General features: G+C 40.6%; 2 protein-coding genes across 3 annotated transcripts in view; one reads left to right on the plus strand and one right to left on the minus strand.

The window, feature by feature from the left end:
- Positions 1 to 1,720: 1,720 nt before the first annotated feature.
- Positions 1,721 to 2,907, minus strand: LOC131952578 (uncharacterized). Its single transcript, XM_059315322.1, has 2 exons — positions 2,842 to 2,907; positions 1,721 to 2,593 (listed from the first exon to the last, which is right to left on the minus strand). Exons 1-2 carry the CDS (start codon positions 2,905 to 2,907, stop codon positions 1,721 to 1,723), a joined length of 939 nt encoding a protein of 312 aa, XP_059171305.1.
- A 5,506-nt stretch (positions 2,908 to 8,413) lies between these two features.
- Positions 8,414 to 22,490, plus strand: part of LOC131952563 (uncharacterized) — a 62,574-nt gene continuing 48,497 nt past the window's right edge. For both annotated transcript variants that reach the window (XR_009388545.1, XM_059315285.1), the window contains exons 1-2: positions 8,414 to 8,547; positions 8,895 to 9,083. Coding sequence is in view for 1 of the 2 variants with exons in the window: in XM_059315285.1 (XP_059171268.1) it covers positions 8,996 to 9,083 (88 nt within the window). In the remaining variant the exon portion in view is untranslated. The remainder of the gene's footprint in view (positions 8,548 to 8,894; positions 9,084 to 22,490) is intronic.

Genomic DNA, 22,490 nt, shown 5'->3' on the forward strand with positions numbered 1-22,490 from the left:
ACAACAACAGCTAGATAAAGCCTAGGGATTGTCTATATGAGACTGGTACAACAACAGCTAGATAAAGCCTAGGGATTGTCTATATGAGACTGGTACAACAACAGCTAGATAAAGCCTAGGGATTGTCTATATTAGACTGGTAGTGTTGGGTTCTGGAATCATTGGCATCCTACTTAAGGATGATTCAATACTTGATGTCTACTACAATATGATGTTAATACAGTGATTAACATGACTATCTGGGCATTAAGTACCAACTAATTCTGAGATAATTAATGTGATCATTATAAAGCTGGATTATTGTTATATCTTTGTATGATCTTATCATTGTCATCATTAGGATGGTTAGGGGAAACCAGAGTGTGCATGAAAAAACATGAGAGTTCTAGTATGTTCCAACTTTGATTGTCTCCCTTCTATATGGAATAATCCTATCAAACTATCCAGATGCCCTATCATGTCCCTACATTCTTTGTTACTCTATTCAATAAGCAGACATTCTAAAATATGCATATGTTACCGGCAATGTATGAAAACTTGGCACTCTATAGAAGGCTTAGCCAATGTATACAATCACTGTTGTTTTTAAGCAAAGCATGAAACATAAGAGTTGTAATATAGGCCTACGTATATACTTTTCCTAGGCAGTACATAACAAGCAGTCAAAAAATGAAAGAAAAACAACTAAATGAACAACAGGAAATCTTTATTAAGATAAGAAATGAATCAAAAGTGCTATCACTTACATTTTTTTTTTTGCAGCATGGAAGGCTAGACAGACAGTTCTAATTGCAGTTAAATTTTCTATCTAACCCTAACACTTGTCCTAATTCTACACCTAACTTTAACCCAATCCCCAACAGAGGCGTAGCGACCCCTCCCGGCGCCCGGGGACAAAACTTTCGATTTGCACCCCCCCCCCCCTTTCAAACTTTCGATTTGCACCCCCCCCCCTCGAACTTTTCATTTCCACCCCCCCTCAAACTTTCAATTTGGCGCCCCCCCCCCCTAAGGTCGGCGCCCGGGGACATATGTCCCGCCCCCCCCCCCCCCTCGCTACGCCTCTGATCCCCAACCCTTAATATTTCGCTATTATCCCAAACTCTGGCTGTTATTTGGTGTTCTATAGAATGACTAGGAAATGTATGAAATATTGATGTATTTCATACTTTGACCACCTATTTCAGGCATTGTATACATTGTATAAGTATGCTATTGAATCAGTTTTTCTACACTCTGCCGGTAACACATACATTTCATCAAGGTTAGAGTTGTAAAGGTACATAATCTAGAATCACTTCACTTACCCGTATACTAATACTGTGTGTATTTAGAATAAAACCAGTTACCTCCCTTATAATAGCACAGAGACACAGCACCCCATCTAGCGTTCCTCTGTCTGTTAGATCAAACTGCCCGGACAGTTCAAGTTGTGTTAACACGTATATTACCTCTCTGACAAGAGTCAAACAATGATTTTGGTCTGTCACTTTCAAACATATTTTGATATGAATAAAACAGGAATCAAAGTTTGCCTGAAATTGATCTCTTTTCTCACATTCATTATGATTATTATATCAACTGTTACTCATTCCAGTAACTCATTACTTCTCACATATGTTGACATCACAGTAATTCATTACCTTTGTATTTATTTTACTGGCAATTTTAATTTTTTAACAGTTTACAAAGAATTGTACTTAATACAAAACGTTAACGACTAAAAGTCTGAAGGTGTTGTCATTCGTCTCTGTAAAAATTGTTGTATGTTATCGTTGTTGTAGTCCTCGTCTTTGTGGGCTGGTTCGTTGTGGGCTGGTTCGTTGTGGTCTGGTTCGTTGTGGGCTGGTTCGTTGTGGGCTAGTTCGTTGTGGGCTAGTTCGTTGTCTGGTTCGTTGTGGGCTGGTTCGTTGTGGTCTGGTTCGTTATGGGCTGGTTCTTTGTGGTCTGGTTCGTTGTGGGCTGGTTCGTTGTGGTCTGGTTCGTTATGGGCTGGTTCTTTGTGGTCTGGTTCGTTGTGGGCTGGTTCGTTGTGGTCTGGTTCGTTGTGGGCTGGTTCGTTGTCTGGTTCGTTGTGGGCTAGTTCGTTGTGGGCTAGTTCGTTGTCTGGTTCGTTGTGGGCTGGTTCGTTGTGGTCTGGTTCGTTATGGGCTGGTTCTTTGTGGTCTGGTTCGTTGTGGGCTGGTTCGTTGTGGTCTGGTTCGTTATGGGCTGGTTCTTTGTGGTCTGGTTCGTTGTGGGCTGGTTCGTTGTGGTCTGGTTCGTTGTGGGCTGGTTCGTTGTCTGGTTCGTTGTGGGCTAGTTCGTTGTGGGCTAGTTCGTTGTCTGGTTCGTTATGGGCTGGTTCTTTGTGGTCTGGTTCGTTGTGGGCTGGTTCGTTGTGGTCTGGTTCGTTGTGGGCTGGTTCGTTGTCTGGTTCGTTGTGGGCTAGTTCGTTGTGGGCTAGTTCGTTGTCTGGTTCGTTGTGGGCTGGTTCGTTGTGGGCTGGTTCGTTAAGGGCTGGTTCGTTGTAAGCTGGTTCGTTGTCTGGTGCCAGCCCGTAAGCTGGGCTTTTAGCTGTTTCTTGGCTGTAAAGCCGGCGGCTGGAGCCTAACTATATAAACACTAAAATAAAATAAAATAGATTTGATCTGGATTATATTTTAATAATTTAAAAATATATGGTTATTTTAGTCTTTGCAGGCAGTTATCAGGATCATGTAATAATATATAACGCATGTTTACTTCATTTTAAGTTCATTTCATTAGGATGGAACACCCCCTACACACACCCATCAACACACACAATTATGATATGGCTAACAACATTATGTGAGTCCACACTATGACCTATTTACATACCTCCTCATCATAAACAACTGTCAGACCTTTTATTGTGTAAAATGAATGTTGTGAGAGCTGAATCATCTTGTACACCCAACAAAGAACTTATAGATATTTGGCTAAAACAGAAGTAACTTATTACCTCTCTCAGTAAACTCACCCGGTATCAGAGTAACTCATAAGGTAACTATTATTTAAAATGAGTCGCTGTTTGTAAACAGTGTCTGATGGGAAAGCGATGACAGCTGCTGTAAACACTGGATGGAGGGCGTTTTGATGTGGCATTTTTGTGTGGCTTTTGTTTATTTAGTAAAATAACTTGTAATTTAGACATTAAAACAATCAATTAACTAACAGAATTAAAAAGTCTGTAGGAATAAAAATGTGTTATTGTTTATAAGATCTAATTTGGCGGCCCCTTAAAATGCTGCTTGTATGAATGCTTGCGAGTGAGATTTAATAAACGGTGTAGATCCTATGCCAAACATTTTAGATTTATTTTATCGTTACTACCTAACTACAAAATCGGGCGTTATCTCACGAAATGATTTCCAAATTCCTGTCCTACTAGATAGTATGTATCGTCTTTCGTCTACGTCGTACCCCCCTCCCCCCTCAAGAAAGTTTTAATCCACCCCCCTTAAAGAATAATGTCTGAAAGAAACAATTCTTGTAATCTTTTTTGTTACTTGAGAAAAGTCACAAAAACATACGAACTCTACTTCTTCTAGATCTGTAGAACGCAATGTCTGAACTTCTAAAACTGAGGCTGGTCTGGTCAGCACATGACATACAAGACACGTGACCTCTACACCCCAACACTGTCGTGTCTCAAGTCGGCTCGAAATATTTCTTCAACACAAATCATCAATTTGCTTCAGATAGTTTCCTTTTATCCTTACTGAGCATTTCGCAAGAACATTAAATTTTAAAGGAATTTAAATGTCAGCAAGAGACAGACTTATAACAGATAAATGAGATCAATACAAGGGACGGAACTTGTTGTTAGGTTAGCACAAGGTTCACGTCAGAGACATACAGACACGGTATGATTGTTTAATAAGATGGGACACGGTATGATTGTTTAATAAGATGGGACACGGTATGATTGTTTAATAAGATGGGACACGGTATGATTGTTTAATAAGATGGGACACGGTATGATTGTTTAATAAGATGGGACACGGTATGATTGTTTAATAAGATGGGACACGGTATGATTGTTTAATAAGATGGGACACGGTATGATTGTTTAATAAGATGGGACACGGTATGATTGTTTAATAAGATGGGACACGGTATGATTGTTTAATAAGATGGGACACGGTATGATTGTTTAATAAGATGGGACACGATATGATTGTTTAATAAGATGCGACACGATATGATTGTTTAATAAGATGGGACACGGTATGATTGTTTAATAAGATGGGACACGGTATAATAAGATGCGACACGGTATGATTGTTTAATAAGATGCGACACGGTATGATTGTTTAATAAGATGGGACACGATATGATTGTTTAATAAGATGGGACACGGTATAATAAGATGCGACACGGTATGATTGTTTAATAAGATGGGACACGGTATGATTGTTTAATAAGATGGGACACGGTATGATTGTTTAATAAGATGGGACACGGTATGATTGTTTAATAAGATGGGACACGGTATGATTATTTAATAAGATGGGACACGATATGATTGTTTAATAAGATGGGACACGGTATAATAAGATGCGACACGGTATGATTGTTTAATAAGATGGGACACGGTATGATTGTTTAATAAGATGGGGCACGGTATAATAAGATGCGACACGGTATGATTGTTTAATAAGATGCGACACGGTATGATTGTTTAATAAGATGGGACACTGTATAATAAGATGCGACACGGTATGATTGTTTAATAAGATGCGACACGGTATGATTGTTTAATAAGATGGGACACGATATGATTGTTTAATAAGATGCGACACGATATGATTGTTTAATAAGATGCGACACGGTATGATTGTTTAATAAGATAGGACATGGTATGATTGTTTAATAAGATGGGACACGGTATGATTGTTTAATAAAATGGGACACGATATGATTGTTTAATAAGATGGGACACGATATGATTGTTTAATAAGATGCGACACGGTATGATTGTTTAATAAGAAGGGACACGGTATGATTGTTTAATAAGATAGGACACGGTATAATAAGATGCGACACGGTATGATTGTTTAATAAGATGGGACACGGTATGATTGTTTAATTGGGACACGGTATGATTGTTTAATAAGATGGAACACGGTATGATTGTTTAATAAGATAGGACATGGTATGATTGTTTAATAAGCTGGGATTGTTTCCGATGCTATTTATGAAATAAATCACGGGATCTGTTTGTAGATCGTCCACATGTTATATAATAGAGTGGGGATGGAGTGATTATTTAGTTATATCCTGTTATGTGGGTGGGGATGGAGTGATTATTTAGTTATATCCTGTTATGTTGGTGGTGCTGTCGTTCATCCTTTGACCCGTCCCACGATTGGATCGTGGATATTTTGGTTGGGGAAAAATAACAGCTGGTTGGAATCGCTAAATGACACCACATTATGTGATTTGAATCGCTGAATGAAAGAGTAGACACCACAAGAAATGTGATTTCAATCGCTGAATGAAAGAGTAGACACCACAAGAAATGTGATTTGAATCGCTGAATGAAAGAGTAGACACCACATGAAATGTGATTTCAATCGCTGAATGAAAGAGTAGACACCACAAGAAATGTGATTTCAATCGCTGAATGAAAGAGTAGACACCACAAGAAATGTGATTTCAATCGCTGAATGAAAGAGTAGACACCACAAGAAATGTGATTTGAATCGCTGAATGAAAGAGTAGACACCACAAGAATTGTGATAAAGCACTGTCGTGTGATGTTATTTTTGCAACATTTCGGCTGATTACCTTAGATTGCATTAATACGTTGACGTGATTGGCTAACAAAATAATATATTTTTTAATCAGTTAACACGAATCAGATGTAACAAGATATTCATTTTTAAATGTTTCGATTCCCAAAGCTTTTTAAACTTAAAACAGAATCTTTTTAGACATCTTAACTAGGATCCTAGCTAGAAAATTAGGATTTCTTTTGAAGATATTAACTAATATCCTAGCTAGATTAGACTTCCTTCGTGAATGACTTTATATACTTTATTAATATATATATATATATATATATATATATATATATATATATATATATATATATATATATATCTTTATATATATATATATCTTTATATATATATATCCCTATCTTTCTATATATTTATATATATATATGAAATCACATGTCTGTCTGTCTGTCTGTCTGTCTGTCTGTCTGTCTGTCTGTCTGTCTGTCTGTCTGTCTGTCTGTCTGTCTGTCTGTCTGTCTGTCTGTCTGTCTGTCTGTCTGTCTGTCTGTCTGTCTGTCTGTCTGTCTGTCTGTCTGTCTGTCTGTCTGTCTGTCTGTCTGTCTGTCTGTCTGTCTGTCTGTCTGTCTGTCTGTCTGTCTGTCTGTCTGTCTGTCTGTCTGTCTGTCTGTCTGTCTGTCTGTCTGTCTGTCTGTCTGTCTGTCTGTCTGTCTGTCTGTCTGTCTGTCTGTCTGTCTGTCTGTCTGTCTGTCTGTCTGTCTGTCTGTCTGTCTGTCTGTCTGTCTGTCTGTCTGTCTGTCTGTCTGTCTGTCTGTCTGTCTGTCTGTCTGTCTGTCTGTCTGTCTGTCTGTCTGTCTGTCTGTCTGTCTGTCTGTCTGTCTGTCTGTCTGTCTGTCTGTCTGTCTGTCTGTCTGTCTGTCTGTCTGTCTGTCTGTCTGTCTGCCATGCATGCCTGCCTGCCCGCCCGCCCGCCTGCCTGCCTGCCTGCCTGTCTGTCTGTCTGTCTGTCTGTCTCTCTCTCTCTCTCTCTCTCTCTCTCGCTCTCTCTCTCTCTCTCTATATATATATATATATATATGTATGTATATATATATATATATATATATATATATATATAATGCTGCTGTTACATTATAGCCCACATTAAATCATTTCACTATATCCTATATCAAATCATTTCACGGGGTCGGCGTGGTCGAGTCGGTAAAGCTCATGGTTGTTAAATCGAAAAGTCTCGAGTTCGAACCCTCGGGCAGATAAGGCTCGATCCCTTCCAAAAACTAAAAAATTAAGAACGAAGAAGAAGAAGAAGAATCATTTCACTATCTCCTACATCAAAGCATTTCACTATCTCCTATATAAAACCATTTCACTATCTCCTATATCAAATCATTTCACTTAAATAATTTCACTGGCTCCTACATTAAACCCAAAAATGGCGGCTTGTGTATTCTAGAAAGAAATTTGGCTGTTTAACTTCTAAGAGTTAAATATTTCCATTGGGCACAAGTTCAGCCACGGATATAGGCCTACTATAAATATTAAGAATGTTTATTACACACTAGCGTAACCTGAAGGGTCCCCCAACTACCGGGGCACCGGGCAACGCGTCTGGTTAATTTGGACAAAGATTATAGGAACCAAATTAATCACGAAGGAGCCCGGAAAACAAATTCGCCTGATTCGATTTCGTAGAGGATTATAGTAGCTAATCGTATCCATTGTGTATCGCGCTCTTTAAAACGAACGTAGGTGCTATGGTGCAAACGGAGGATCCCGGTCGTCAGCATAGATCGACGCTGTTTACAGACACTGGGCATATAGAGAGGGCAAAGAGGGCAGGGCATCTACATGATTTCTATGAGCTTACTATTTTTACCTTCATCCTTCCCTCCCCACTACCACACATAGGAGCAAAAGCCAGACCACCCCCTAAAATGAAGTCACATCTCGGCCTATACACGCCTCTCAAAATTACATTTTTTTTTAATTTTAAACATAATTTTTTTTAAAATATTTAATTATATCACTAAAAATGAAACTATTTCTAGATTTATTACAATTTACAAAAATTATTTTCTAAAACGCAAATTAACGGCTTAATTTCAGTTTATAAGATTCTTTTTTTTTTCTAAAGTGCAAAATCATGTCGTCACACTTTTTGAACCCACCTTTGCCCTCAACACACATCACAATTTTACACAGTCACAAAATTCTGAACACCCCTCCCGCTTATATATATATATATATATATATATATATATATATATATATATATATATATATATATATATATAAACATATTCCTATACACATGTCTTTAATTCTACATAAATATGTATGTGTGTGTGATTTATAAATAAATGTAGGCCTACATAATTATGTTTTGGTGGGCGTATGTTGCGTGAGCGTATGTATAAAAACATATTCAAAAGACAATAAATAAAATGCAATCAATGTAGCCTATGAAATCTACCCTAAGCCTTCTATTTATTCCTCTATTGTAATGAACCCGTGACTGCAGTGAAAGTGAGAAGCTATGGAAACAGCAACGAACCAGCGAGGGAAAAAAGTCAATTTACAAACCAAAACACGCGACACTGCTCCAGCTAGACATCGTGACGTCATGACGTGATCTCCCCGTGGCACGGCCAGCCCGGCTCCAATAACATGTCCACCCACGCACTGCTCGCGTCATCACAACGCCATTGTCGCAACATCCGCTGACTGCTACTCTGGAACAGTTCCAGAAAAGATCCTGAAAGGAAAGAGCTACTGCATACCATCTAGCGTAGACGTGAGTTCATACAAACATAAACATTTCAGTTACAACTATATATATATATATATATATATATATATATATATATATATATATATATATATATATATATATATATGTGTGTGTGTGTGTGTGTGTGTGTGTGTATATTATATATATATATATATGAGTTTAGGCTTAACATATGATGTTACATTACGCTGTAATTGTATTGTAGTCACTGTAGCTCGCTCGTTTAAATTAATACTTTTAAAGTTTTTCATGTTTTATCTCAACTACCTCTAATATAGTTTTTTATGAGCCTCCTAAAAAATCTGAATAAATGTCTGTTATCATTTAATAATGAGCGTCTTTTGTTTCAGCCAACACAGCAAGACACGAGCACCCCCCAAGCTACCATCACCTTCTCTCAGTACTACCATCACCATCTCTCAGTACTACCATCTACAAGCACCCAAAGAAAATGTCAGCTTATCTGATCGTGTTGCTGGCCTGTGTTGTAGCCGTGTGTCACGTGGTGTTCGCTGCTCCCGTAAGTCAGGAAGTTGACGGTAAGTCACGCGCTCTCATTAAACATTGTTTCTCACCCCCCCCCTTTAAAATCGCAGTAAACACGTTACCCCCCCCCCCTCCACCACTCCGTTTATATCATAGTAAACACCGTCTCTCCCCATTTTTATCTAACTCCAAATACACTCCCCCCCCCCCCCCCCCCACACACACATTCTTCAAACAGTAAACATTCCTCCCCCCAATAATTTAACGATCGATAAACATTGCCAAACCCCCTTCCCCCGCATTAATCTAAAGGTAAATACTGTGACCTGCCTCACCCCCAATCATCTCCCACTTAACACTGTCCATCCATTCTTCTAACTATTTGATTCTGCCACTGTCCAATATGCCACTATATCCATTCTGCTGCCACTACCATTCTGCCACTACCATACTGCCACTACCATACTGCCACTACCCATCTTACTATCATCCCGTATTACCATCCCATCCCACTGTTATCCCGTATTACCATAACGTCTCAGCTAAGTCCTATTAAGCCAGGACCGTATAGCTAAAAGCCAGGTCTAGACCAATCTTATGTAAACACAAAACAGTTCTCCCTTATTAGAAAAAATATCTCTGGACTATGAATTTAACGACCACATATTTTTTTTTTTGTTCTATTTTTATTGTTCACTTAGATTACGACATGTTGGTCTAGACCTCCGTATTAGTGTCTGAATTGTTTAGTGAAGTTCTAGTACCACTAGTCGAGACAAGTTAAAATGTACAGCAATGACGCTATGGGTTTATTCGGTACACCGTATTGATTGATTCTAGCTTGAACACAGCTTATTATTTCCAACTCAGGAACCAACCAATCAATTATTTAAAGAGAATTGTTTCACTTCTTGTTTAGGCGATAAAAAAACGACACTCGAACTCTTGGCACGATAAAAGTAATAGAAATAACGTCAGGATAAACGTCATCACAAACTTGTCTTGTAGTTTTAACCGGAAATAGAAATAACGTCAGGATAAACGTCATCACAAACTTGTCTTGTAGTTTCAATAGAAATAACGTCAAGATAAACGGCATCACAAACTTGTCTTGTTGTTTCAATAGAAATAACGTCAGGATAAACGTCATCACAAACTTGTCTTGTAGTTTCAATAGAAATAACGTCAGGATAAACGGCATCACAAACTTGTCTTGTAGTTTCAATAGAAATAACGTCAGGATAAACGGCATCACAAACTTGTCTTGTAGTTTCAATAGAAATAACGTCAGGATAAACGGCATCACAAACTTGTCTTGTAGTTTCAATAGAAATAACGTCAGGATAAACGGCATCACAAACTTGTCTTGTAGTTTCAATAGAAATAACGTTAGGATAAACGGCATCACAAACTTGTCTTGTAGTTTCAATAGAAATAACGTCAGGATAAACGTCATCACAAACTTGTCTTGTAGTTTCAATAGAAATAACGTCAGGATAAACGGCATCACAAACTTGTCTTGTAGTTTCAATAGAAATAACGTCAGGATAAACGTCATCACAAACTTGTCTTGTAGTTTCAATAGAAATAACGTCAGGATAAACGTCATCACAAACTTGTCTTGTAGTTTCAATAGAAATAACGTCAGGATAAACGTCATCACAAACTTGTCTTGTAGTTTCAATAGAAATAACGTCAAGATAAACGGCATCACAAACTTGTCTTGTAGTTTCAATAGAAATAACGTCAGGATAAACGTCATCACAAACTTGTCTTGTAGTTTCAATAGAAATAACGTCAAGATAAACGGCATCACAAACTTGTCTTGTAGTTTCAATAGAAATAACGTCAGGATAAACGTCATCACAAACTTGTCTTGTAGTTTCAATAGAAATAACGTCAAGATAAACGGCATCACAAACTTGTCTTGTAGTTTCAACCGGCGGGCTGTTATTGATTTCAAAACGACGCGAGTCTGTAGGACAGTTGGACATCTAGGTGTGTCGGACAACATTTGTTAATTGAAGGACAACACAGCTACACGTGTAAAATGACACACTGATTTTAAAACTGTGGCCATGTGTGTAGGACAAGTGTCCTACAATCTATATGTATTGTATAATTTATAACTGTAAAATTTACTAAAAAATAGTTAAAGTGATTTTATATTTAAATTAAAATTCTGTAATGAAATCTATAAAATCCTATTTTCGTTGTTTGTAAGAAATTGGCGCGCATGCTTTGTTCTAAATTTGTTTGTAAAACAAGTTAATAAAAAGTCTAGTGACAATTTAAGCGCAATTTCCTTATATTATCCATAACAATTTTTAATTTTTTGTGACCGAACGAAAGGATATTTTTTTGCGCTAAAAAAAAGACAACTATATTAACCTATATCAACGGAAATAGTTTTATTTTAATGAGTAGGCCTACACGATGCTCAGTTTAAAAAAGTAGTAAATATCATCCTAGGCCTACACGATGCTCAGTTTAAAATATATTTTAAAAATTTTTGTGACCGAACGAAAGGATATTTTTGAAAACTTTCTTCGGCAATATTGTTCTAAATTATGGCAGGAATCGATTGGTAAATGTTTCAAGTCGCTAAGTGGTCTGGTTGCCGAGATATGGGCAAAAAACTGCATGTTTTCGAGGTTTTTTGACTTTTCCGGGAAATCCATGAAGGAATTTCGGGAATTTTTTTGGCCCACAATCATCCTCGGATCTTGCTTAACATATTTGCTTTGCAACTAGTCCTCGATATTGCTTCGTTGAGGAGGAGATACGACTTAAAGCTGCGGACACACATCCATCCATCCAGAAATGGCGAATTATTAAACGTAATTGCCAGTATGGAAATTGCGCTAAAAAATTACGACCGAATATTCATTATTTGCTGTATCGGTTTAAATCTGTTCGATAAAACAGAGAATTTAACAACTTTTTAAAGATCGGCAATTTTATTCAAGTTTTTCTAACTCATGAGTTCTGTTATATAGAAGGAGTCACATAATATCCGGCCTTACCCTACGTGTCCGTACAACAATTTGTTGCACGTCAATAAAATTGTAATTACCAGACCAGGCGACCAATAGGGCAGATGAAGTAGAGTTTATGGGTTTCGTTGTCTCCGGTAACATTGTGGCGTAATGTGATAAATTCTTAGCCATTTTTACCTAATAGATGTTGTGTACCCATCGGGCTGAATGAACTCAGGGACTCCCGAGAATTCGGGTCCGAAATCCAAACTCCAGACACCCCCCCCCCCCCCTGCGAGTATTATTGAATCAGAAAATCATTTTAATGGAACAAGAAAATAATCTCTCGCTTTTTAATGATTCAAATTTAAATTGTGGGTGTTAAATTAGCAATAGTTTAAAGTTAATTATTGGTCAGTTTTGTAGTATGACAGAATTCCGCTGTAATTTAGACCAGCGCTACTGTAAACATTCGATGACATCCGCTCCAGGCACGTGATGACTTCCAATTTGAATTGCGAAACTGTATCGATCTTTGTTGTAATCGGCTACATAGTTTATGTCATGTTTAAAATACTTATTCAATTTTTTTCTATGGATTTTATAATTATAAGAAGATAATAGGCTACTATGGAACCGGTTAGGCTTAGCATTTCTAACTATGCACTAACAATAGGAATGATTAAATACATTCGTAGCCAGTGGCGTAGCGAGGTCGGGTGTCACCCGGTGCGGCACTAAATGGTATCGCCCCTCAGAGGCGTAGCGACCCTTCCCGGGGACAAACTTTCAATTTTCGATTTACAACCCCCCCCCCCCCAAACTTTCGATTTGCACCCCGCCCCTTCAAATTTTTCTCTATATGTTTTGCTATTTTTTGCCTTGGTGTCACCCCCCTAAATGTTGTCACCCGGTGCGTTCCGCACCCCGCCCCCCCCCCCTTGCTACAACTCTGTTCGTAGCTTGGTTATATTAGTGAAGACACGTAGTGATGTGACTGTCATTATTTAATTAATTTCTTAATTTTTTGTTACCTTGGGTGAATGAGAATGATCTACATGTCTGGAAGATTTGAAGTTTTGGAAATACAGTACTATACAAGTACAGTATCTCTTGATACAAGTATAGTGTCTCTTGATACAACTACAGCATCTCTTGCTACAAGTACAGTATCTCTTGGTACAAGAACAGTATCTCTTGATACAAGTATAATATCTCTTGATACAAGTACAGTATCTCTTGATACAAGTATAGTATCTCTTGCTACAAGTACAGTATTTCTTGATACAAATACAGTATCTCTTGATACAAGTACAGTATCTCTTGATACAAGTATAGTATCTCTTGATACAAGTATAGTATCTCTTGATACAAGTACAGTATCTCTTGATAAAAGTACAGTATCTCTTGATACAAGTATAGTATCTCTTGATACAAGTACAGTATCTCTTGATACAAGTATAGTATCTCTTGCTACAAGTACAGTATCTCTTGATACAAGTACAGTATCTCTTGCCACAAGTATAGCAACTCTTGCTACAAGTACAGTATCTCTTGATACAAGTACAGTATCTTTTGAAACAAGTACAGTATCTCTTGATACAAGTACAGTATCTCTTGATACAAGTACAGTATCTCTTGCTACAAGTATAGTATCTCTTGCTACAAGTACAGTATCTCTTGATACAAGTATAAAATCTCTTGATACAAGTACAGTATCTCTTGATACAAGTACAGTATCTCTTGATACAAATACAGTATCTCTTGATACAAGTATAGTATCTCTTGATACAAGTACAGTATCTCTTGATACAAGTACAGTATCTCTTGCTACAAGTATAGTATCTCTTGCTACAAGTACAGTATCTTTTGATACAAGTATAGTATCTTTTGATACAAGTACAGTATCTCTTGATACAAGTATAGTATCTCTTGATACACGTACAGTATCTCTTGATACACGTACAGTATCTCTTGATACAAGTACAGTATCTCTTGATACAAGTACAGTATCTCTTGATACAAGTATAGTATCTCTTGATACAAGTACAGTATCTCTTGATACAAGTACAGTATCTCTTGATACAAATACAGTATCTCTTGCTACAAGTACAGTATCTCTTGATACAAGTACTGTATCTCTTGATACAAGTACAGTATCTCTTGATACAAGTACAGTATCTCTTGATACAAGTACAGTATCTTTTGAAACAAGTACAGTATCTCTTGATACAAGTACAGTATCTCTTGATACAAGTACAGTATCTCTTGCTACAAGTATAGTATCTCTTGCTACAAGTACAGTATCTCTTGATACAAGTATAATATCTCTTGATACAAGTACAGTATCTCTTGATACAAGTACAGTATCTCTTGATACAAATACAGTATCTCTTGATACAAGTATAGTATCTCTTGATACAAGTACAGTATCTCTTGATACAAGTACAGTATCTCTTGCTACAAGTATAGTATCTCTTGCTACAAGTACAGTATCTTTTGATACAAGTATAGTATCTTTTGATACAAGTACAGTATCTCTTGATACAAGTATAGTATCTCTTGATACACGTACAGTATCTCTTGATACAAGTACAGTATCTCTTGATACAAGTACAGTATCTCTTGATACAAGTACAGTATCTCTTGCTACAAGTATAGTATCTCTTGCTACAAGTACAGTATCTCTTGATACAAGTACAGTATCTTTTGATACAAGTACAGTATCTCTTGATACAAGTACAGTATCTCTTGATACAAGTACAGTATCTCTTGATACAAGTACAGTATCTCTTGCTACAAGTATAGTATCTCTTGCTACAAGTACAGTATCTTTTGATACAAGTATAGTATCTTTTGATACAAGTACAGTATCTCTTGATACAAGTATAGTATCTCTTGATACACGTACAGTATCTCTTGATACAAGTACAGTATCTCTTGATACAAGTACAGTATCTCTTGATACAAGTACAGTATCTCTTGCTACAAGTATAGTATCTCTTGCTACAAGTACAGTATCTCTTGATACAAGTACAGTATCTTTTGATACAAGTACAGTATCTCTTGATACAAGTACAGTATCTCTTGATACAAGTACAGTATCTCTTGCTACAAGTATAGTATCTCTTGCTACAAGTACAGTATCTCTTAATACAAGTACAGTATCTCTTGATACAAGTACAGTATCTCTTGATACAAGTACAGTATCTCTTGCTACAAGTATAGTATCTCTTGCTACAAGTACAGTATCTTTTGATACAAGTATAGTATCTTTTGATACAAGTACAGTATCTCTTGATACAAGTATAGTATCTCTTGATACACGTACAGTATCTCTTGATACAAGTACAGTATCTCTTGATACAAGTACAGTATCTCTTGATACAAATACAGTATCTCTTGCTACAAGTACAGTATCTCTTGGTACAAATACAGTATCTCTTGATACAAGTACAGTATCTCTTGATACAAGTACAGTATCTCTTGATACAAGTACAGTATCTCTTGATACAAGTGCAGTATCTCTTGATACAAATACAGTATCTCTTGCTACAAGTACAGTATCTCTTGGTACAAATACAGTATCTCTTGATACAAGTACAGTATCTCTTGATACAAGTGCAGTATCTCTTGATACAAGTACAGTATCTCTTGATACAAGTACAGTATCTCTTGATACAAGTAAAGTATCTCTTGATACAAGTACAGTATCTCTTGATACAAGTACAGTATCTCTTGATACAAGTACAGTATCTCTTGATACAAGTACAGTATCTCTTGATACAAGTACAGTATCTCTTGATACAAGTACAGTATCTCTTGATACAAGTGCCAAGATCATAAAACGTTGCGTGGATCAGATCCCAACGAAACAATAGACGCAGCGTGAAATTCATTTTATTGATCGGCAAATTTTCAAGCTTTAAGCTCGAGGCTTGAAGAGTGGTTTTAAAACTTGACCGAGTTGTTCCATATCTGTCTACACACTGACCACTTGATCTGTGTGGTTGTATCTCCTGGTGTGGTTGTATCTCCTGATGTGGTTGTATCTCCTGATGTGGTTGTATCTCCTGATGTGGTTGTATCTCCTGATGTGGTTGTATCTCCTGGTGTGGTTGTATCTCCTGGTGTGGTTGTATCTCCTGGTGTGGTTGTATCTCCTGTTGTGGCTGTATGGTGTGGCTGTATCTCCTGGTGTGGTTGTATCTCCTGGTGTGGTTGTATCTCCTGGTGTGGTTGTATCTCCTGATGTGGTTGTATCTCCTGATGTGGTTGTATCTCCTGGTGTGGTTGTATCTCCTGGTGTGGTTGTATCTCCTGGTGTGGTTGTATCTCCTGGTGTGGTTGTATCTCCTGGTGTGGTTGTATCTCCTGGTGTGGTTGTATCTCCTGGTGTGGTTGTATCTCCTGATGTGGTTGTATCTCCTGGTGTGGTTGTATCGCCTGGTGTGGCTGTATCTCCTGGTGTGGTTGTATCTCCTGGTGTGGCTGTATCTCCTGGTGTGGTTGTATCTCCTGGTGTGGTTGTATCTCCTGGTGTGGTTGTATCTCCTGGTGTGGTTGTATCTCCTGGTGTGGTTGTATCTCCTGGTGTGGTTGTATGGTGTGGTTGTATCTCCTGGTGTGGTTGTATCTCCTGGTGTGGTTGTATCTCCTGGTGTGGTTGTATCTCCTGGTGTGGTTGTATCTCCTAGTGTGGTTGTATCTCCTGGTGTGGTTGTATCTCCTGGTGTGGTTGTATCTCCTGGTGTGGTTGTATCTCCTGGTGTGGTTGTATGGTGTGGTTGTATCTCCTGGTGTGGTTGTATCTCCTGGTGTGGTTGTATCTCCTGGTGTGGTTGTATCTCCTGGTGTGGTTGTATCTCCTGTTGTGGCTGTATGGTGTGGTTGTATCTCCTGGTGTGGTTGTATCTCCTGGTGTGGTTGTATCTCCTGGTGTGGTTGTATCTCCTGGTGTGGTTGTATCTCCTGGTGTGGTTGTATCTCCTGGTGTGGTTGTATCTCCTGGTGTGGTTGTATCTCCTGGTGTGGTTGTATGGTGTGGTTGTATCTCCTGGTGTGGTTGTATCTCCTGGTGTGGTTGTATCTCCTGGTGTGGTTGTATCTCCTGGTGTGGTTGTATCTCCTGGTGTGGTTGTATCTCCTGGTGTGGTTGTATCTCCTGGTGTGGTTGTATCTCCTGGTGTGGTTGTATCTCCTGGTGTGGTTGTATCTCCTGGTGTGGTTGTATGGTGTGGTTGTATCTCCTGTTGTGGTTGTATGGTGTGGTTGTATCTCCTGGTGTGGTTGTATCTCCTGGTGTGGTTGTATCTCCTGGTGTGGTTGTATGGTGTGGTTGTATCTCCTGGTGTGGTTGTATGGTGTGGTTGTATCTCCTGGTGTGGTTGTATCTCCTGGTGTGGTTGTATCTCCTGGTGTGGTTGTATGGTGTGGTTGTATCTCCTGTTGTGGTTGTATGGTGTGGTTGTATCTCCTGGTGTGGTTGTATCTCCTGGTGTGGTTGTATCTCCTGTTGTGGTTGTATCTCCTATTGTGGCTGTATGGTGTGGTTGTATCTCCTGGTGTGGTTGTATCTCCTGATGTGGTTGTATCTCCTGGTGTGGTTGTATCTCCTGTTGTGGTTGTATCTCCTGTTGTGGTTGTATGGTGTGGTTGTATCTCCTGGTGTGGTTGTATCTCCTGTTGTGGTTGTATGGTGTGGTTGTATCTCCTGGTGTGGTTGTATGGTGTGGCTGTATCTCCTGTTGTGGTTGTATCTCCTGGTGTGGTTGTATCTCCTGGTGTGGTTGTATCTCCTGATGTGGTTGTATCTCCTGGTGTGGTTGTATGGTGTGGTTGTATCTCCTGGTGTGGTTGTATCTCCTGGTGTGGTTGTATCTCCTGGTGTGGTTGTATGGTGTGGTTGTATCTCCTGGTGTGGTTGTATGGTGTGGTTGTATCTCCTGGTGTGGTTGTATCTCCTGGTGTGGTTGTATCTCCTGGTGTGGTTGTATGGTGTGGTTGTATCTCCTGGTGTGGTTGTATGGTGTGGTTGTATCTCCTGGTGTGGTTGTATGGTGTGGTTGTATCTCCTGGTGTGGTTGTATCTCCTGGTGTGGTTGTATCTCCTGGTGTGGTTGTATGGTGTGGTTGTATCTCCTGGTGTGGTTGTATGGTGTGGTTGTATCTCCTGGTGTGGTTGTATCTCCTGGTGTGGTTGTATCTCCTGGTGTGGTTGTATCTCCTGGTGTGGTTGTATCTCCTGGTGTGGTTGTATGGTGTGGTTGTATCTCCTGGTGTGGTTGTATCTCCTGGTGTGGTTGTATCTCCTGGTGTGGTTGTATCTCCTGGTGTGGCTGTATGGTGTGGTTGTATCTCCTGGTGTGGCTGTATCTCCTGGTGTGGTTGTATCTCCTGATGTGGTTGTATCTCCTGGTGTGGTTGTATCTCCTGTTGTGGTTGTATCTCCTATTGTGGCTGTATGGTGTGGTTGTATCTCCTGGTGTGGTTGTATCTCCTGATGTGGTTGTATCTCCTGGTGTGGTTGTATCTCCTGTTGTGGTTGTATCTCCTGTTGTGGTTGTATCTCCTATTGTGGCTGTATGGTGTGGTTGTATCTCCTGGTGTGGTTGTATCTCCTGATGTGGTTGTATCTCCTGGTGTGGTTGTATCTCCTGGTGTGGTTGTATCTCCTGTTGTGGTTGTATGGTGTGGTTGTATCTCCTGGTGTGGTTGTATCTCCTGGTGTGGTTGTATCTCCTGATGTGGTTGTATCTCCTGGTGTGGTTGTATGGTGTGGTTGTATGGTGTGGTTGTATCTCCTGGTGTGGTTGTATCTCCTGGTGTGGTTGTATCTCCTGGTGTGGTTGTATGGTGTGGTTGTATCTCCTGGTGTGGTTGTATGGTGTGGTTGTATCTCCTGGTGTGGTTGTATCTCCTGGTGTGGTTGTATCTCCTGGTGTGGTTGTATGGTGTGGTTGTATCTCCTGGTGTGGTTGTATGGTGTGGTTGTATCTCCTGGTGTGGTTGTATGGTGTGGTTGTATCTCCTGGTGTGGTTGTATCTCCTGGTGTGGTTGTATCTCCTGGTGTGGTTGTATCTCCTGGTGTGGCTGTATCTCCTGATGTGGTTGTATCTCCTGATGTGGTTGTATCGCCTGTTGTGGCTGTATGGTGTGGTTGTATCTCCTGATGTGGTTGTATCTCCTGGTGTGGTTGTATCTCCTGGTGTGGCTGTATCTCCTGGTGTGGTTGTATCTCCAGATGTGGTTGTATCGCCTGTTGTGGCCTTATCTCCTGGTGTGGCTGTATCTCCTGATGTGGTTGTATCTCCTGATGTGGTTGTATCTCCTGGTGTGGTTGTATCTCCTGGTGTGGTTGTATCTCCTGGTGTGGTTGTATCTCCTGGTGTGGTTGTATCTCCTGGTGTGGTTGTATCTCCTGGTGTGGTTATAAATCTTGGTGTGGTTGTATCTCCTGGTGTGGTTGTATCTCCTGGTGTGGTTGTATCTCCTGGTGTGGTTGTATCTCCTGGTGTGGTTGTATCTCCTGTTGTGGCTGTATCTCCTGGTGTGGTTGTATCTCCTGGTGTGGTTGTATCTCCTGGTGTGGTTGTATCTCCTGGTGTGGTTGTATCTCCTGGTGTGGTTGTATCTCCTGGTGTGGTTGTATCTCCTGGTGTGGTTGTATCTCCTGGTGTGGCTGTATGGTGTGGTTGTATCTCCTGGTGTGGTTGTATGGTGTGGTTGTATCTCCTGGTGTGGTTGTATCTCCTGGTGTGGTTGTATCTCCTGGTGTGGTTGTATGGTGTGGTTGTATCTCCTGGTGTGGTTGTATCTCCTGGTGTGGTTGTATCTCCTGGTGTGGTTGTATCTCCTGATGTGGTTGTATCTCCTGGTGTGGTTGTATGGTGTGGTTGTATCTCCTGGTGTGGTTGTATCTCCTGGTGTGGTTGTATCTCCTGGTGTGGTTGTATGGTGTGGTTGTATCTCCTGGTGTGGTTGTATGGTGTGGTTGTATCTCCTGGTGTGGTTGTATCTCCTGGTGTGGTTGTATCTCCTGGTGTGGTTGTATGGTGTGGTTGTATCTCCTGGTGTGGTTGTATGGTGTGGTTGTATCTCCTGGTGTGGTTGTATGGTGTGGTTGTATCTCCTGGTGTGGTTGTATCTCCTGGTGTGGTTGTATCTCCTGGTGTGGTTGTATCTCCTGGTGTGGTTGTATGGTGTGGTTGTATCTCCTGGTGTGGTTGTATCTCCTGGTGTGGCTGTATGGTGTGGTTGTATCTCCTGGTGTGGCTGTATCTCCTGATGTGGTTGTATCTCCTGGTGTGGTTGTATCTCCTGGTGTGGTTGTATCTCCTGGTGTGGTTGTATCTCCTGGTGTGGTTGTATCTCCTGGTGTGGTTGTATCTCCTGGTGTGGTTGTATCTCCTGGTGTGGTTGTATCTCCTGGTGTGGTTGTATCTCCTGGTGTGGTTGTATCTCCTGGTGTGGTTGTATCTCCTGGTGTGGTTGTATCTCCTGGTGTGGTTGTATCTCCTGGTGTGGCTGTATCTCCTGGTGTGGTTGTATCTCCTGGTGTGGTTGTATGGTGTGGTTGTATCTCCTGGTGTGGTTGTATCTCCTGGTGTGGTTGTATCTCCTGGTGTGGTTGTATCTCCTGGTGTGGTTGTATCTCCTGGTGTGGCTGTATCTCCTGATGTGGTTGTATCTCCTGGTGTGGCTGTATCTCCTGGTGTGGTTGTATCTCCAGATGTGGTTGTATCGCCTGTTGTGGCCTTATCTCCTGGTGTGGTTGTATCTCCTGATGTGGTTGTATCTCCTGGTGTGGTTGTATCTCCTGGTGTGGTTGTATCTCCTGGTGTGGTTGTATCTCCTGGTGTGGTTGTATCTCCTGGTGTGGTTGTATCTCCTGGTGTGGTTGTATCTCCTGGTGTGGTTGTATCTCCTGGTGTGGTTGTATCTCCTGGTGTGGTTGTATCTCCTGGTGTGGTTGTATCTCCTGGTGTGGTTGTATCTCCTGGTGTGGTTGTATCTCCTGGTGTGGTTGTATCTCCTGGTGTGGTTGTATCTCCTGGTGTGGTTGTATCTCCTGGTGTGGTTGTATCTCCTGGTGTGGTTGTATCTCCTGGTGTGGTTGTATGGTGTGGTTGTATCTCCTGGTGTGGTTGTATCTCCTGGTGTGGTTGTATCTCCTGGTGTGGTTGTATCTCCTGGTGTGGTTGTATCTCCTGGTGTGGTTGTATCTCCTGGTGTGGTTGTATCTCCTGGTGTGGTTGTATCTCCTGGTGTGGTTGTATCTCCTGGTGTGGTTGTATCTCCTGGTGTGGTTGTATCTCCTGGTGTGGTTGTATCTCCTGGTGTGGCTGTATCTCCTGGTGTGGTTGTATCTCCTGGTGTGGTTGTATGGTGTGGTTGTATCTCCTGGTGTGGTTGTATCTCCTGGTGTGGTTGTATGGTGTGGTTGTATCTCCTGGTGTGGTTGTATCTTCTGGTGTGGTTGTATCTCCTGGTGTGGTTGTATCTCCTGGTGTGGTTGTATCTCCTGGTGTGGTTGTATGGTGTGGTTGTATCTCCTGGTGTGGTTGTATCTCCTGGTGTGGTTGTATCTCCTGGTGTGGTTGTATCTCCTGTTGTGGCTGTATGGTGTGGTTGTATCTCCTGGTGTGGTTGTATCTCCTGGTGTGGTTGTATCTCCTAGTGTGGTTGTATCTCCTGGTGTGGTTGTATCTCCTGGTGTGGTTGTATCTCCTGGTGTGGTTGTATCTCCTGGTGTGGTTGTATGGTGTGGTTGTATCTCCTGGTGTGGTTGTATCTCCTGGTGTGGTTGTATCTCCTGGTGTGGTTGTATCTCCTGGTGTGGTTGTATCTCCTAGTGTGGTTGTATCTCCTGGTGTGGTTGTATCTCCTGGTGTGGTTGTATCTCCTGGTGTGGTTGTATCTCCTGGTGTGGTTGTATGGTGTGGTTGTATCTCCTGGTGTGGTTGTATCTCCTGGTGTGGTTGTATGGTGTGGTTGTATCTCCTGGTGTGGTTGTATCTCCTGGTGTGGTTGTATCTCCTGGTGTGGTTGTATCTCCTGGTGTGGTTGTATCTCCTGGTGTGGCTGTATCTCCTGATGTGGTTGTATCTCCTGGTGTGGCTGTATCTCCTGGTGTGGTTGTATCTCCAGATGTGGTTGTATCGCCTGTTGTGGCCTTATCTCCTGGTGTGGTTGTATCTCCTGATGTGGTTGTATCTCCTGGTGTGGTTGTATCTCCTGGTGTGGTTGTATCTCCTGGTGTGGTTGTATCTCCTGGTGTGGTTGTATCTCCTGGTGTGGTTGTATCTCCTGGTGTGGTTGTATCTCCTGGTGTGGTTGTATCTCCTGGTGTGGTTGTATCTCCTGGTGTGGTTGTATCTCCTGGTGTGGTTGTATCTCCTGGTGTGGTTGTATCTCCTGGTGTGGTTGTATCTCCTGGTGTGGTTGTATCTCCTGGTGTGGTTGTATCTCCTGGTGTGGTT

This window comes from Physella acuta, unplaced genomic scaffold (genome assembly GCF_028476545.2).
Source record: "Physella acuta isolate Inbredline_101_S28 unplaced genomic scaffold, ASM2847654v3 ptg000877l, whole genome shotgun sequence".
Lineage (NCBI taxonomy): Eukaryota > Metazoa > Mollusca > Gastropoda > Physidae > Physella > Physella acuta.